General features: G+C 43.5%; 1 protein-coding gene across 1 annotated transcript in view; it reads left to right on the top strand.

Moving 5' to 3' along the window:
* Positions 1–15,861, top strand: part of ube2o (ubiquitin-conjugating enzyme E2O) — a 30,247-nt gene that overhangs the window by 9,776 nt on the left and 4,610 nt on the right. Inside the window, exons 2-20 of the mRNA XM_084006014.1 lie at positions 3,758–3,817; positions 4,239–4,349; positions 5,278–5,375; positions 5,526–5,589; positions 7,101–7,244; positions 7,374–7,483; positions 7,570–7,720; positions 7,991–8,048; positions 8,621–8,804; positions 9,516–9,671; positions 10,884–11,038; positions 11,902–12,014; positions 12,178–12,306; positions 12,465–12,554; positions 12,639–12,951; positions 13,853–14,205; positions 14,278–14,458; positions 14,902–15,038; positions 15,548–15,751. Coding sequence (XP_083862140.1) covers positions 3,758–3,817; positions 4,239–4,349; positions 5,278–5,375; positions 5,526–5,589; positions 7,101–7,244; positions 7,374–7,483; positions 7,570–7,720; positions 7,991–8,048; positions 8,621–8,804; positions 9,516–9,671; positions 10,884–11,038; positions 11,902–12,014; positions 12,178–12,306; positions 12,465–12,554; positions 12,639–12,951; positions 13,853–14,205; positions 14,278–14,458; positions 14,902–15,038; positions 15,548–15,751 — 2,811 coding nt within the window. The remainder of the gene's footprint in view (positions 1–3,757; positions 3,818–4,238; positions 4,350–5,277; positions 5,376–5,525; positions 5,590–7,100; positions 7,245–7,373; positions 7,484–7,569; positions 7,721–7,990; positions 8,049–8,620; positions 8,805–9,515; positions 9,672–10,883; positions 11,039–11,901; positions 12,015–12,177; positions 12,307–12,464; positions 12,555–12,638; positions 12,952–13,852; positions 14,206–14,277; positions 14,459–14,901; positions 15,039–15,547; positions 15,752–15,861) is intronic.

Genomic DNA, 15,861 nt, shown 5'->3' with positions numbered 1-15,861 from the left:
CGTTGCAGTCCTCTGCAGTCTCTCTTTCCCCCTCTCGTGCTCCTCCTTGTTCAGCCCCTGAATAATGACTTGTATTAATTAGGCCTGGAAGTCAAAGCAAATACTGTCCTCCATCGATTCCTGTAATCAATCTGGTCCCTTCTACCTTATCAGCCTGGATGGAGAGGCAGCCAAGGATGTCTTCTATTCACACACACACACACACATCCATCCGTTCTTTTGTTGTCTGCCTCTGGGTCCACTGCCACCTTCCCACCTCACTCCTCGTCATCACTACTCGAGCCGTAGCAACAGTCAGCTGATTTGTCGTAACCGTAGCTGTCTAGTTTTGAGCACACGTTTGCATTAATGTGTTGAATATCTGCGACTCGGTATGCACCGGAAACAAGCGTGAGGAAAGTGTTTCAATTAGGGCTAATACACTGCATAGGTCTCTACTGCAGCGCTACAATCCATGCATGTTAACGTTGAAGGCAGCGAATGTGTGTCAGAGAAACAACTTCCAAGGTGGCGTGAGTGACCGCGAGTAGCCTCCCTCCTCTGCAGGCAACAGGCATCAGCTTCATTTGCAAATCAGTAGAAAAAAAATTTGTTTTATAGAAAATCAGCTCAAATAAATAATGAATTAATTACATTAAAGTATAAAATGATGAATAAGATACAGACTTAAATACATGTCTAATTATGTGGCATATGATATCAAACATTTAGGCTCTGAATTACCCCAATTGAATGATAGTAGCTACATAAATAGCTGCCAATACTAAAAATTAATCTATTGGCCCAATAGTTTAATTTTATTGATCACAAATGTAACTAAATCCCCTGTTTTCCCAACTGGAAGTTGTGCTTTAAAATGAATTGCTTAATGGATTGGTATTTGCTTATATTAAGGGGTTTCAGAAAGCTGGTTTTGAGAAACCCAAATACATAGACATTTTATCCAGGTTTCTGTTCTGTCTTCCATGCTGGCAGGCGCTCAGCTGGACTAGCATTAGTATTTAGTAAAAAAAAAAAAAAAAAATAGTTATGTTTTTTTCTTTTTTACTTTTTAGACGAGGAAGACAAATCAAGAAGAGTGATAAATACTAAGTAAATTAATGAACTAAGCCAGATTACACAAATTACATTTCATTCATAAATGAGACTCTGCTAATTTAGTTATTGAGACACTGTGATAACATCTTCCAGTACAACTCACCAGGAATAATACAAACACACAAAGAAAACGATGATAACCCCTCCATCCTGTAGTACTGTAGTTTAAATTATACATGCAGTGAGCCTGCAGGTTTCTGAAATCCCAAATAGGATTAACATCAGTGTAAGACTTTCTTCAGTTGTTTGAGCAGCATATGTGTGCTGTCATCTCCATATAATGAAGTGTGATAAAAGGTGGAAAATATTCATTTTCTTCAGCTTCATATCAGTATGATCAGTGAGAGCTTCCCCCCTTTTGGGCAACCATTGCTTCCCAACAAGCAAATTCCCATGCTGATGATGATTTGTAAGGGGAGCAAAGGTCAGCTGTGGTCTTCAGTCATCTGCGACAGTGATGTGTTGCTGTCTGTGCTCTGTCTTACTTTAGGGTACAAGATATAGTATAAAAAAGTGTTTTTGAACTGGTGAGGAAATCAGTTACTACAGTAGCGCACTGCAGCATTATGCACTGTGGGAATATTAATGAGGTGTGTGTGTGTGTGTGTGTGTGTGCCACAGCAGCAGAGACATGAGGAGCAGACAGGCTGCTGTTTAATAGATTACAAGAGAACATGGTGACCCATCGATCGTATCCCCTCTACACACACTCTCTCACTCAGTGCCAGGGTGTGTGTGTGTGCGTGTGAGAATCTTCACTTGTGCTTGTATTTCTGTCTTCAGTTTGACATCTTTACACATTTAATTGGGTTATTTGTACCCGATCTGACTATGGGACATGCTAATTTTGTACTCGTCACCTCCGTTTCCCTGGAAGTAGACCTCCCTATGAAGTAAACCACAACAGCCAATATGAGGCTCTTCTCTCTGTTCATTTTTAGTCGGACTCGGAGAAAAGCATTTATATGTAACATATAAGTTGATCTCAAAACCACAAGGAGGCTTGCATCCTAATATCCATTGTTTTGCTGGCACTTTGTTGTATGAGTGCAAAGTGTGCATGACCAATTATAGTCACAATGACCAGAGTTATGAGTATAATAAGTAAATGAGATTTCCTGTTGTCATGTAAATCAAAAGAAGGATTATGTTGTTGTCAGTTATGTGTCAGCGTGGTCGCCTGATTAAAAGGTCAAAAGCTGTTAAAACTGCAACGCTTTGATCCGACTCTACATTCTCGTCCTCTACTTCCATCTGTCTCTCCCCAAAGTCAGAGGCTCTGGCTGCCAGCAGAGCCTCATGAAGGTTGCTTTTTACATCAGTATTCCTTAGCAAAGTTTGTTTTTTCACTATTGTTCACTTTCTGCCACTCAGACCTTCAGTTACATTAGAAAATGTGACATAAACACACACACACACACTAGAATTAGCTGATTCGGCATTTCGTGATGCTCTCTCAGTTCACAGTTGATGACTTTCCACTGTTTCAGTAGAAGTTTCAGGTTCTGCAGGTGGTGGAGTTTTCATCTGTTCCTCTGTGGTTTTGAAGTTTCCCAGTATGGAAAACCAGTAACTTGGGTGCACAAGAAGTAGTCCTGGCACAAACGGTAAATGTCATTATTGTTACACATTTTGCAGTTGGCACTGTGCTGGTTTGTGGTTTTGGGTGCAACAGTAGAGCCATATAACATTTAGTAGATCTGAGAAAGTGATGTCATTGAGGGGGCGGCTGTTTCTGAGTGGATAGAACGGGTCGTCCTTTAACCACAAGGTTGGCTGTCCGATCCCTGTGTCGGCCCGTCTTGTTAAATGCAGAGTTCATCTTTTATTTTTGTATATGTTAAATGTTATATATGTTAAAATACTAATTAAGGTTAGATTTCCTTGTAACGTTATCACAGATTTGCAGGGATTGTTGCAACAGAGGGTAAATGACTTATTTCCAAGGGTTGTTCTAAAATACTGTTGAAAGCTTTGCTCTCCGATGAGCCTCCAATCTCATGGATCCATTACTTGAAGTGGCCTTCCTGGATCATATTTAATCATCCCACTGGTGCCCGAAGCACCATGGCCCCACCAACACCGTTGTAATTCAGGGCTATTTTTGTTCTGGATGCCCGTTAACAGGCGGAGTGTGACACAGCAAAATGTAGGATTCCCACTGCGACTCTGTGAGCCGGCCTCGTGCCAAGTTTAGCCCAGCGGCTCCTGTTCTCTACCCCGACGCTCTCCGGGCTTGTAGTTCCTGATGAATGCTATTTTGCTTCCATCTGTCCATCAAGCTGTTTCGTACTTGTGAACCATGTCGTACAAGTCCTATTTTTATTTCAATGTCTTCATTAATTATTGATGGTGACAGTATGTCTGCTGACTCCCGCAGTGTTCTCACACTAGAGGCGCATGTCGGCCAGCTCGGGGAAATGTGTCTCTCTGTTCGGATGGCAAAATAATTTGATCTGCTCTCGGGGGGGGGGGGTGCTGACTGTGCACGTTGCGGTCTTCATGGCTGCGAAGCCGGGACAAGACAAAGCTGTGACGAATCATATCAGTAATGTTGTCGGGGTCTAAGTGTGAATGTGATTAATGTTCCTCTCCGGGGTTCATTACAGGGCCGTTGAGGTCAGCTGTTTTCTAAACTTGTTTGTCTTTCTTTTTACAGCTGAAACTTGAAGATCGATCTTTGCTCATTAGAGACATCGTGCGACGAAATCATTCTAATGTAAGTGGAGTTTTTTGTCTAAAGCTCTCCCTTTTCGCTTCACTTTCTCAATCAGTCTTGTTTCTAGCTTCCATTCAATCAAGTCTCTCTCTTTGTTAGTCATGTCACTGTTTGCCACTCTGTTCAGTTTGCTGCATCAGACACGACTGGAATATTATTACCAGTCGACACTTACAATTGACTGAGGAGACTTTCTGTCTTAATGCAGTGCAACGATTCGCAGAAACAAGTAGAAACGCAACACATTATCTCTTGGGTTAAAATTCATGTTGTTGTTTTTTTATCATGATGCTTGTGGACCTCAGGATAGTAAAAGAAGCTTACAAGCAATACTGAGTTGTTGCTGTTGATGAATGGGATCCTGTAGCAGTGATGACAGTTGATGGGGTGATATACTGAACTTGTATTTGTTGCATCACAGGACAATCAGTGTGGTATCGTGACCAACATTGACATCGAGTGTGCAGTGAAACTAGTGGGAACGAACTGTGTTCTGTATCCAGTTAACAGCAAAGACCTGCAGCACTTCTGGGTAAGACATGCTACGCAGGGCCGTCTAATACGTTGGTATTATCCTGACCACGGTAAAAGCGATTCACAATATTATCCTGATAATCATCAAAATGTACTTAAAGCTATAAAAATGGCACTAAACATACAAATTATCTTAAATAAGATGAATCACAAGGATTCCCTGCATAAATAAAAGATGAATAAAAAATGTTATTTTTCACTTGTTTGCCATCATAGTGAGCTAGACCAATTTTCAAGTCACCTGTGACGATATTTACAATTATCCCAATAATTCCCCAAAATCTGTTATTGCGCGATATAATCCTACATCGTAGCATCCCTAGCCTGTTATTTCCTGAAATTAACTACTTAATTTAGACAGAAAATGTGAAATTTGCTCACCTGTATACAGATAAATGATGAGTCAAAGTAACATTTAAGGTACATTTTTGGACAAACTACGTTTCAGGGCAGCAACCATAACAAATGCCTGTTTATGTCCTGAAATGAAGCCATTATATCTTTATTTTTGATAATAACACACATTTAGCAATAATAAACATTATCAAAATGTGTCTGAATTGTCAGTGATGAAGATGATATAAAATCCAGCGCGTCATTGCATAGCCCGTTCTTTAATATTGGGAAGATTAAGAGTGTTTTATTGCATTATTTTATGAAAAGTTTCATTAATTGTGAAATGATGAACACAAAACCATCGGTCTCATGGTATACTGTTGATAGAAACGTTAAACCTCTGCAACATTGAGTGAAGAATATTGCAATCCAACAAGTGATATCTGGTGTCCGTTAACATACAGTAACAGTGTTTCAGGCACCTGCAAGGAGAAAAGGACACTGATCTCCATGTGATTACTGTGCACCCTCCTAATTGTGTCAAAGGTAATACTTTGATAAAGTGTGTATTCTCACTGTGTTCTTTCTAGTCTTTTATGTACAACGACTACATCGCCTATGACTTCTGGCTGGGGAAAGTGTACGACCTGACTAATCACATCATCCTCAAGCTCTCCAACGGAGCCAGGTAGACTGTGTGTGATTAAAACCCCGTGTACTGTGACCGTGTTGGTGTCTGTCTGCGCCTCGCTGGCTTGTATTCATCAATGCCAAATCCAGTGAACCTCAACCAGGCATCTCTCTCTCTATCTATCTCTATCTCTCTCTCTCCCTCCAGGTGCTCCATGAGTGAGGAGGACGGTGCCAAGCTGTACGACGTCTGTCCACATGTCAGTGATTCGGTATGTGGCCACAAGCTCTGATCTGTCACCTGATCAGGTTCATTCATTTACATTTAGGGCATTTAGCAGATGCTTTTGTCCAAAGCGACTTACAATAAGTACATTTGTCGAAAGAAACCACAACGTATCATTGCCGATAAAGTAAGTGCTAAAAAGTAGAAACAAGGGGTTGGGTTTGACCAGTGTTTGAAGGTCGATGGGTGCCGTTCCATTGATGGCCCTGAAGGCCAGTGCCATTGTCTTGAATTGGATGCGTTCTGCAACAGGGAGCCAGTGGAGGTCACGGAGGAGGGGGGTCACATGGGAGAATTTGGGTAGATTGAATATAAGGCGTGCTGCAGCGTTCTGGATACGCTGCAATGGTTTAGTCGCCGAGGCCTGGAGTCCAGCCAGGAGAGAGTTGCAGTAGTCAAGGCGGGAGATGACCAGTGCTTGGACCAGGAGTTGCGTTGCATCCTTTGTGAGGAAAGTTTGAATCCTGCGGCTACTGTAGAGGGCAAATCTGCAGGATCGGGCCACAGCAGTGATGTTGGGGGTGCAGGATAGTTGGTCATCGAGGATTACACCCAGGTTCCTTGCAGTTGACGAAGGAAATACTGTGATGCCCTCGACAGTGACCGACAGGTCCGAGCGACCTGAGGTGAGGGAGGAGTTGATCAGGGTGGCGAGGAATGGCAAGATGTCGTGTGAGATGTCTTGGAGAAGAGAGGAGGGAATTGGGTCGAGGGAGCAGGTGGTGGCACGGTTAGATGTAACAAGTGCGTGAACGTCTTCTGGTAAGGCCATCAGAGTTGAGAGTTGGGGGAGATGTTTTCTGGTAGGTTAGGAGTGAATGAGGAGCTGATGTCATTTACTTTCTTGGTAAAGTAAGTTGCAAAGTCATCAGCAGTAAGGGAGGAAGGAGGGGGAGGAAGAGGAGGGGTGAGGAGGGAGGAGAACATGGAGAAGAGTTTCCTGGGGTTGGAGGCAGAAGAGTTGATCTTTGCCAGGTAGAAGGCAGATTTAGCTGCTGAAACAGTTGAGGTGAAGTCAGAGAGGAGGTGGTGGTAGTGAGCAAGGTCCTCATTCTGGCCTGTTAGTCAGAGCTCAGATCCGATCAGATTACATTATTTTCTATATAGTTATAAGGAAAAAGATAATAAAAATTTCACTACAGTTATTCTGCTTTGCTTTTCAGACTTTAACTCATTTTTTATCAGAGATTTTCCATTTTTAGTTTTCTTGATAGGTTGGTTCTGATGCTTATTAACTTCCCATGTTCAGAAAGGCTACAAAGTGCACTCTGTTTAAAGCTACAGATCAGTTGTATTGTGTTGTATTTTCCCCAGAGGGGAACAATAATTATGCACTAAAAAACTATTTTAAATGTTATATGTTGCATTGCAGTTCACATAGGCTAATGTGTTTAACATCATGTGAATGTAATTTGTAAGTATGTGATTATATAATGCATCCTCATGTTCTCAGAAACGAGGACACAATGTGACTAAAAGACTGTGTTTATTCTTCAGGGTCTGTTCTTCGACGAGGCCTATGGTTTCTACCCTGGCCAGGTTCTGATTGGTCCGGCCAAAGTCTTCTCCAACGTGCAGTGGCTGTCGGGAGTCAAACCTGTCCTCTGCAGGACGTGCAAGTTCAGGGTGGTGGTAGAAGAGGTGAGACGGTGATGACGGCCCTTGTCTTTTGGTTTCTTCTCCTTTTAATGGCCAACTGTATTTAAATAGAGTTGAGAATGAATTGTTTATCTTAAATTGCCCTAATTGTGTCTGTCCTGCGCTCCTCAGGTGAAGGTGGTGGAACTGAAGGTGACGTGGATCACAAAGAGCTACTCTCCCAAAGGCTCAGACAGCGTCTATCCACCTCCCTCCACCATTCCACAGGAAAGTCTCTGCAGGTGAGTCTGAATGTTCATCCGTGTGTCCTCACACACAGATACTAGAAACTGACATTGTATGTGGTTGCTGTGCTGGTTTGGTTTAGGGTGAGGCGTTTAGGATACTACGACCACACCCAGAGGCAGCTGGGAGAGAGGGCCCTATATGTTTTTCCTGCCAAGGGGGACGCCACGCGCATCACCTGTGAAGGACCTGAGGGTGCCCCCGTCTTGCCTGAAGACCCTGTGGCCAGAAAGGTGAGGATCAAATATGTTTAATTGTTCATATATGTGAGAGTATATTTAATTACGCTGTTACCTTTTGTAAAGAATGTAGGTCGATACAGCCTGTTATCCCCCAGGAGCTACTTAACACTTAAATCCCCTGTTTTGAGGTGTATTTCAAGAATATTCCTTGGATATTGGACACCCCTCAGCTATAACAGATTGTCAGAACTTGTAAACTGCGAGGGATTTTTTGATCATCTTTAAACGCTCACTCCGTTTGTGTGTGTGTGTCTCCTGCAGTTGAAAAGGATGTTCAAGAAGGATTCGGGGAAGAAGACGGAGAACGCTGACGCACAAGGTGCCAAACAGCACTCACACACACACTTCTGCTCTTGGATGTTGTCAGGGTTGCCTCTATGAGTTCAGCAAGACTGATCCTGAAGAATTTCGCTCACCTAAAAATAGACGTGTGATGTCAACACAGCAACTGAAATTAGCATTTTATGACGATCCTTACTGACACATAAGCTGGGAAAATATAGATGGGTAGAGTTTTTGCTCATAATGTATTGAAAATCTCAAACGGAGCATATCAGAGATGGTGAGAAGAGGTGCTGCAGCACAGCCAGGATGGGAAAAAGTCAAATGTCTTTTGAGTGTTATAGCATGTAAACATGTTCTAGTAGAAACCTGAAATACAAGTATGCACCAGAAAAGGATACAGATCCTCTTTAACATCATTAACATCAACTAGTAGATGTTCATGTCTCTATATCTCGCTCTGTGAAGCCATACCAAAATATAAACCTTAAGAAATCAGACAACGAGCACCTCCCTTCTGAATTAATTTATTTTAAGTATATACAATTTATTTTCCTTATCCCTGATTGTCCATCCCCTAAATAGATTTTTACATTTATCCCTCACCAGGGGATCACAAATCCGAGCAGACAGACTCGTCACACCCCAACAACAACAACGGCCCCGTGGCCACCGTCCAGAACCCTCTGGACTCACAGAACCCTCTGGACTCACAGAACCCCAACGACCCCCCGGCCGAACACTGGGAGCAGGATGCTGATGATGAGGCTGCAGAAGACACTGATGATACCAGGTGTGTTAACATTTGGTTGCTTGTTTTAAAGGGGCACATATCATGCTCATGTTTGGTTGGTGTTCAAAAAACACTATTTTTCTGTGGACAGACACAGGAACACACACACACACACACACACACACACACACGACTGATCACATGATTCTCCTGGCAGAGATACTGATTTACTGAAATATAATACACTGAAATAGTTTAACAGGGTTATTATCTCCTCGGATACAAGCGGAGCGTCTTCCTCAGCTTTCTCTAAAAGTTTGGACCTGTTTAGCTTTAGAAATGGCCGCACTGCTGAATCATCTTCTCTCAAACATGGCCCTTAACAAAATGTTAAGCTTGAAGGTTCTTCCTGTGAAAGATAAAGATACCGCAGTGCTGTTAAAATATGTCTGCATGAACTTCAGCTGGTGCTTCATTAAGCCCAGTTATTTTCTTGCTATGCTGTAAATTAAAACATTAGCAATGAATCCATTAGTTGAAGAGAGAGGGAGCAGGAACGCTGCTGGTGTCCTTCAAACCAGCGGTGCTCTTGGCAGGAGAAGGTCGGACTATTATGTTTACAAAATTCAAATCATGGCTCTCTGGTTGTTTTTGTTCTTCCCATTAGTTGATTGACAGAAAACTTATCAGCAACAGTTATGGTAACAATTCTGTGAATCCAGTTTGTATGATGTAACAGACATTAACCAGTTACTTTGACCCTGGTTGCAGCTCTCTGACGTCATCGGCCAGCTCCACCGCCTCTTCTCAGAGCGGCGGCCTGGGAACCAACCGTAAGAAGAGCATCCCACTCTCCATCCGTAACCTGAAGAGGAAGCACAAGAAGAAGAGGACCAAGTTTTCCCGCGAGTTCAAGCCTGGCGATCGGTGAGTTAACGGCAGAAACGGAAACTCCTTGGTTCTTTCATTCATTCTTTCTTCTTGTCATCTGTTTCTTACAACTGTTTGTCAACTTTTGTGTAGATTTAGTGACTCATCAGACCGCTGTGCTTTTTTAAAAGACACCAGTGTTTTTTTCTGAAGTGTTTTGACAGATCTGTAAGGTGGTGCTTCCTACACATATAGTTCCCCCTCACGACTGGAATTTGGTGTGAAAATGAGACCAGTGACATCATCTGTTACTGACTGTGAAAGCAACCAACCGCTGCTTACAGAAAACTGGCAACAGTGTGTTTGTGTGTCCCTCCAACCTCCCTCTCGTTTGTCAAAGGGCTCGATGTCTAGATCTGCCCGACAGTGACACTGGAGCTCGACAGCAGCCGCACACAGAAAGTCTTTTAATGCCGAATACCGATGCTGTCATTTCCTCAACCGCACACCGCCTCGCTCGTCCTTCGTTCACGATTTCACACACTGTCTTGCTTGTTTTAATCCACCAAACAAACCACAACACTGAAGGTCATCTGTTCTGTGCTCTTTAGCCAGTATTTAGATCCATGTTCCAAAACCAAACCTTTTAAGTGTCAGTTTAACATCCTCTGGTTGGGGACAGATAAGTTACTTTACCAGGATTCTGATGATTTTAAAGTTAGATTTTTACTATCAGTGCTGTTCCTCTGTTCATGCTGGCAGTGAAGCAGCACAAAATGATGAGAGGAAGCACTGAGAACTAGAGAAAAGAGAATGAGAACATCCCAACATGCCTCAATGGCTCAGTGAAGATAAATTCAGCAGACGAGAGGAGAGGATAGGAACAGGGACAAAATGGTAGGGGTGCAAACAGAAGTTTAATCACAACACGATATTATTTACTCAATACAATATCTATTAAATTCAGAGGCCTGCGATTCATATTAGACGACATCCTATGCCCATTTTAAACAAACGGTTAAGTTTATCAACTCACAAAAAGCAGCTAAAATATGATATTATTATATATATTGTATGTAATATAACTTATAACCGGGCCCTGTAGGATAGAGGTACGCACGATGAAAATGTAAACACAGATGTGCCAAGTGAGTTTCATAATATGATGTGAAGCCCATTATTTGTACAAAGTCAGCAAGAGAGAAATCGTCCTACATTTCACCGGGCGAGGCAGGGTTTTTAGATGGTTCACATTGTCTTTCTGTGCAGGGTTGCAGTGGAAGTTGTGTCCACAAAGACCACGTCTGATGTGATGTGGAAGGACGGGCGGTTGGAGCAGGGCATCCGGTCCAACGACCTCATCCCCATCCAGCACCTCGACAGCCATGAGTTTTGTCCCGGGGACTTTGTAGTGGACAAACGACGTAAGGGACAGTTTATCGGAGAACAAATATTTGAATGAGGATTTTTGTCGTTTAATTTTATTTCATCGTATCTCACTTCTTCAGACCAGTGACCAGAGTAGAGCCCGACGGATATATCGGCGGGCTGATATTATCGGCCGATATTAGGCATTTTCCAAACTATCGGTATCGGCATTTATAATGGCCGATAAATGAATATTTTAAAAATAAAATAAAAACGGACGAAACACCCTTATAGAACTTAACAGAATCTGTCTCCAGTCTTGTTCGAAGTTATATTTATGAAGCTTACCAAGTGTTTTATATCTTAAGTTTGTATTTTAATACATTTTATTTATCAGAACTTGAATATTTTTAATATATGTTCCTCTGTTCCGTTGTGACAATAAAATAAACAAGTTTATTTTAAACTGCATTATCATATTATTTTAGTGAAGGCTCATAAATAACTACAAATATGTTATGTGTTAATGTTTTGTTAACAAAAAAATACAAATATCGGCCGATATATCGGATTATCGGATTTTTAAATCGACAAACATTTGTATCAGTATCGGCCTTCAAAATCCTTTATCTAGACCAGAGTGTGAGTCAGATGACCTTTTTTTTTATAGGCCATTCTGCCACCTAGTACCTACCTACCTATATCTAGGTAATTTGCTGAAACTGATGCTGAAGTTTGTGTGTCTTTGAATTAGACCGAAAATACAGGCACATGTGTTTAAAGCTATGGTGTTACAGCCTACGGTTTCTATTTTCTTTTATACGTGTACATTTTATTTTATAAATCATTGCATTTGAAAGTTTCAAGTGTTTTGTTGTGCTCTCTAAACTGTACGTGTGTGGTTTGTGTGCTTTCTCAGCTCAAGCCCTCCAGGACCCGGGAGTGTACGGCGTGATCCAGTCTGGGGATCACAAGGGCAGAACATGCATCGTCAAGTGGATCAAACTCAACTCCACCAGCGACGACGTGGAGGTCAGTCAGGAAAGCAAGACGTTTGTGTTTTAAAGAAGTGAAAACATGAGCAGAATTGATATTTGTATAATAAAAAGAGAGGGAGAGAATTGAAAACTAGTTTCATAGTATTATAGATGGAGAGCTGATATCGGCCCGGTATTCTGTTTTTGCTTCTTTCCAGGTTTCTGGTATCGAGGAGGATGTCAGCGTGTACGACATCGCAGATCACCCAGACTTCCACTTCCGCACCACCGACATCGTCATCAGAATATGGAACTCGGAGAACGGACACAACGAGTGTGAAAACGAGGTGGGAACATTTAAAAACCTCTGTTCTTTCATATGCGTCGCACTGTATTTAGTCCACCCTTAATGACATAGCTTCAAGAAAATCAAAGGTATCAATGGATAGATAACTGTGTCATAGCACGTCTTGTTTTCATATTTAATTACCGGTTGTTCCCTCAGACGTCGGTCGGCCTGGTGTCCAGGGTGGATGTGAGTAGCAAAGTTGAAGTGGTGTGGGCGGATAACTCCATGACCATCGTCCTGCCACAGGTAAAAGTTTGTCTTTAAACAGATCAAATCATTACAAGTGAGCCATCTGTTGCTGATAGAATCCTAATAATCTCACACACACAGCACCTCTACAACGTGGAATCTGAGATCGACCTGACCGACTACGACTCGGTGGAGGAGACGAGCAGCGTCCTGTCCACTGAGGAGTGGGAGGACGAGAGCGACAGCTGGGAGACGGATAACGGCCTCACCACTGAGGACGACAGCCATGTCAACAATGCAGATGTCACCGAGACAGCCACCCCCACCCCGACCCCCACCAGCTCCACGACGTTCATCATCCCCCCTCAAGCCGGGGTCACCAGCCCCGCTAAAGGAGCCCCTGGAGACGAGGGAGGAGGCTCTGCGGCTGCTGCTAGTCCTGCTTCTGCAGGAGGTGGGGAGCATTGTAGCTAATTGTTATATTATTGTTCATTTGAAGGGAATGGTGTCAACTCTGCAGTGTCACTCCTTGAATTGTGACGGTTTTATTCTCTTCAGGTCAAAAGGAACCTAAAAACCTCTTTTTTTTACTGCAGGAACTTTCCCCAGGGACTTTTGAAGAACTCATTGTGTTTGGACTGCAGGGACCAGGGTCTAAATTAAGCTCCAGGGGCATCCAAAAAGATCCTGGTCCTGGTCCAGGGTAGTACTTTCTGAAAGTGCAGGAACTTTCAGGGTGCGTTTTACAGGGATTGTCAAACATACACAGTACCACAGATCTTTTAATCAATAAAACAAAGAAGTACTCAAATATGGTCAATTTTAGGACGCGGGGAGAGCATTTCTCTTAGTTTTTTGATGAAATGAAAATTTAAATAAATTAAAAGTTCTGCTGTGCTCTTTGCATCCCGACTCTTTAAAAAGAGACGGAGAAGATAATAAGAGAGAGAAGGAGGACGTGTGGTAGAAGAGAGAGACTTGATTGTTTCACAGCGGTTACGCTCTGAAGCAAAGACAAGAGGCTCTAAGTATAACTTTCCTCCTCTGCACTTTATTCATTACATCCAACACTCATCAGTAAATACTATGCAGTAGTAACAGTTGCCACGGTGAGCCACAACCACGTTCATTTAGTTTTGTTTTCTAGGTAACCGTCGAAACACAATGAGTTCTTCAAAATGTCCTTAGTACCTGGGGAGAGTTCCTACGGTCGGAAAAGGCGCTAAAGCAATAACTTTGATTACGTAAACAGAATGGAGATTCAGACATGAATTGATGCTTTTACATCACAGAAAACCTTCCACTAATTATACGTGCAGGAATCAGTTATACACTAATAATTCTGCCTGCTCCAGGAGCAGTCAATGGAGCGGAGAAGCCAGGTAAAGATGGTGCCTCCCGGGGCTTCTGGGAGCTGAGCGAGGCCCTGAAGATCCTGGAGAGCCTGAAGAACATGACCGTGGAGCAGCTCTGGACCGGTGGCTCTCCGACCTCCCCGACCTCCGCCGAACCTGCCTCCGCGACTAATGTGGCGAGTTCGGTGACGCCCACGGCCCCAGAGAAACCAACCAAGGAGAAACGCTTCCTGGACGACCTCAAGAAGCTGCAGGAGAACCTGAGGAAGACGCTGGACAACGTGGCCATCGTGGAGGAGGAGAAGATGGAGGCCGTGGTCGAGGCGGGGGGGAGCGGAGGAGCAGGAATAGAGGTAAGTGTTGGAGATCTACAACATGGCAGAACAGAAGTGCAGTGTCTTAACTGCTGGTCTGTCCCTGTTCAGGTAGAGCGAGCTGGAGAGGAAAAGCCCCAGCAGGAGCCGCAGACACCGGTGGGTGGACAAGAGTGGCCCAGCGAATTTCTCAGCGACACACCGGTACTCTGCCAACAGAGCGGTGGCAAGCCTGGCGTCACCTTCACCAGTGCCAAGGGAGAGGTGTTCTCTGTGCTGGAGTGGGCACCAGGTGAGAACTGTGGAGGTGGTTTTCTGGAATCTCAGACAGATGAGGCGGATATCCAGGCCAAGAGTTCCTCTTCTGTGTTGTTTACAGTCCGATTAACAGCTCAGGACTGGAGTTGGAGAAAAGAACGACCAGATTGTTTCACAAGGAGCAGTTTACAAGCTAATTTTAAGATAATAACGAGCTAAATCATCATCGGATGATAGCCGGTGGGTTCAGAGGTTGCATTTCAGCCAATGTGTCCCACCTCTTTTGCGCTCTACATCGATCTGCATTCAAACACAACCTGCTCAAACGTTATCTGTTGATACTACTCAGACTATAAACAGAAACCAGAACGCTTTATATACAAAAATCTTGCCACTGAATATGAATGAAGAGTCTGTTTAGTTTTAAGTTTAGGCTGCTGTATGTTCACCATCCCTATCTCTCTATTTTTCTTTTAGACACACACTCCTTTAAGAAATTGGAGTTTCAGCCAGCGGAGGCAAAGAAGTTTTTCAGCACCGTGAGAAAGGAAATGGCTCTACTTGCAACGTCACTGCCGGATGGCATCATGGTCAAAACATTTGAAGATCGCATGGTGGGTTTCCTGTCTTCAATGTTGTAGTAAAAAGTAGTAAAAAGAAATTATAAAAAAGACATCCAGAGTCCTGTAGGATTGTTTGATCAGAGGAATATCCCTCTGTCTCTGTCTCTGTCTCTCTCTCTCTCTCTCTCTCTCTCTCTCTCTCTCTCTCTCTCTCTCTCTCTCTCTCTCTCTCTCTCTCTGTCTCTCTCTCTCTCTCTCTCTCTCTCTCTCTCTCTCTCTCTGTCTCTCTCTCTCTCTCTCTCTCTGTCTCTCTCTCTCTGTCTCTGTCTCTGTCTCTCTCTCTGTCTCTCTTTCTCTCTCTCTCTCTCTCTCTCTCTCTCGTGAGCCTTTTTCCTCCGTCTTTGATGACTATTAGTGGGATCCTCTATGTTTAAAAAGCAAGCTATGATTCTTATCTGATCATATAATCCGACAGTAACCCAACATCAAACCGTTTCGATCACTCTGACTGGAAACGCCATGAAACATGAAGATGAAGGTCTTTGCTGTCTTTGACACAGGACCTGTTCTCTGCGCTGATCAAAGGGCCGACTCGTACGCCCTACGAGGAAGGTCTGTTCCTCTTTGACATCCAGCTGCCCAACATCTACCCATCCGTGCCGCCTCTGTTTCGCTACCTGTCGCAGTGCAGCGGGCGCCTCAACCCCAACCTCTACGACAACGGCAAGGTTTGCGTCAGTCTGCTGGGCACCTGGATCGGCAAGGTGAGTGCTGCTGTCCAGGTTAATGTGGGTACATGTAGGAAGCTCTGTTGAGAGAAACAATGGCGACAGTTTTAGGGGGTGTTGACTAGGGCGTGGGTATGCACCGACAG

This window comes from Eutrigla gurnardus, assembly GCF_963514095.1.
Source record: "Eutrigla gurnardus genome assembly, chromosome: 3".
Taxonomy (NCBI): domain Eukaryota; kingdom Metazoa; phylum Chordata; class Actinopteri; order Perciformes; family Triglidae; genus Eutrigla; species Eutrigla gurnardus.
The sequence above is the reverse complement of the archived record's forward strand: the minus strand, read 5'-3'. Positions and strand labels throughout refer to the sequence as shown.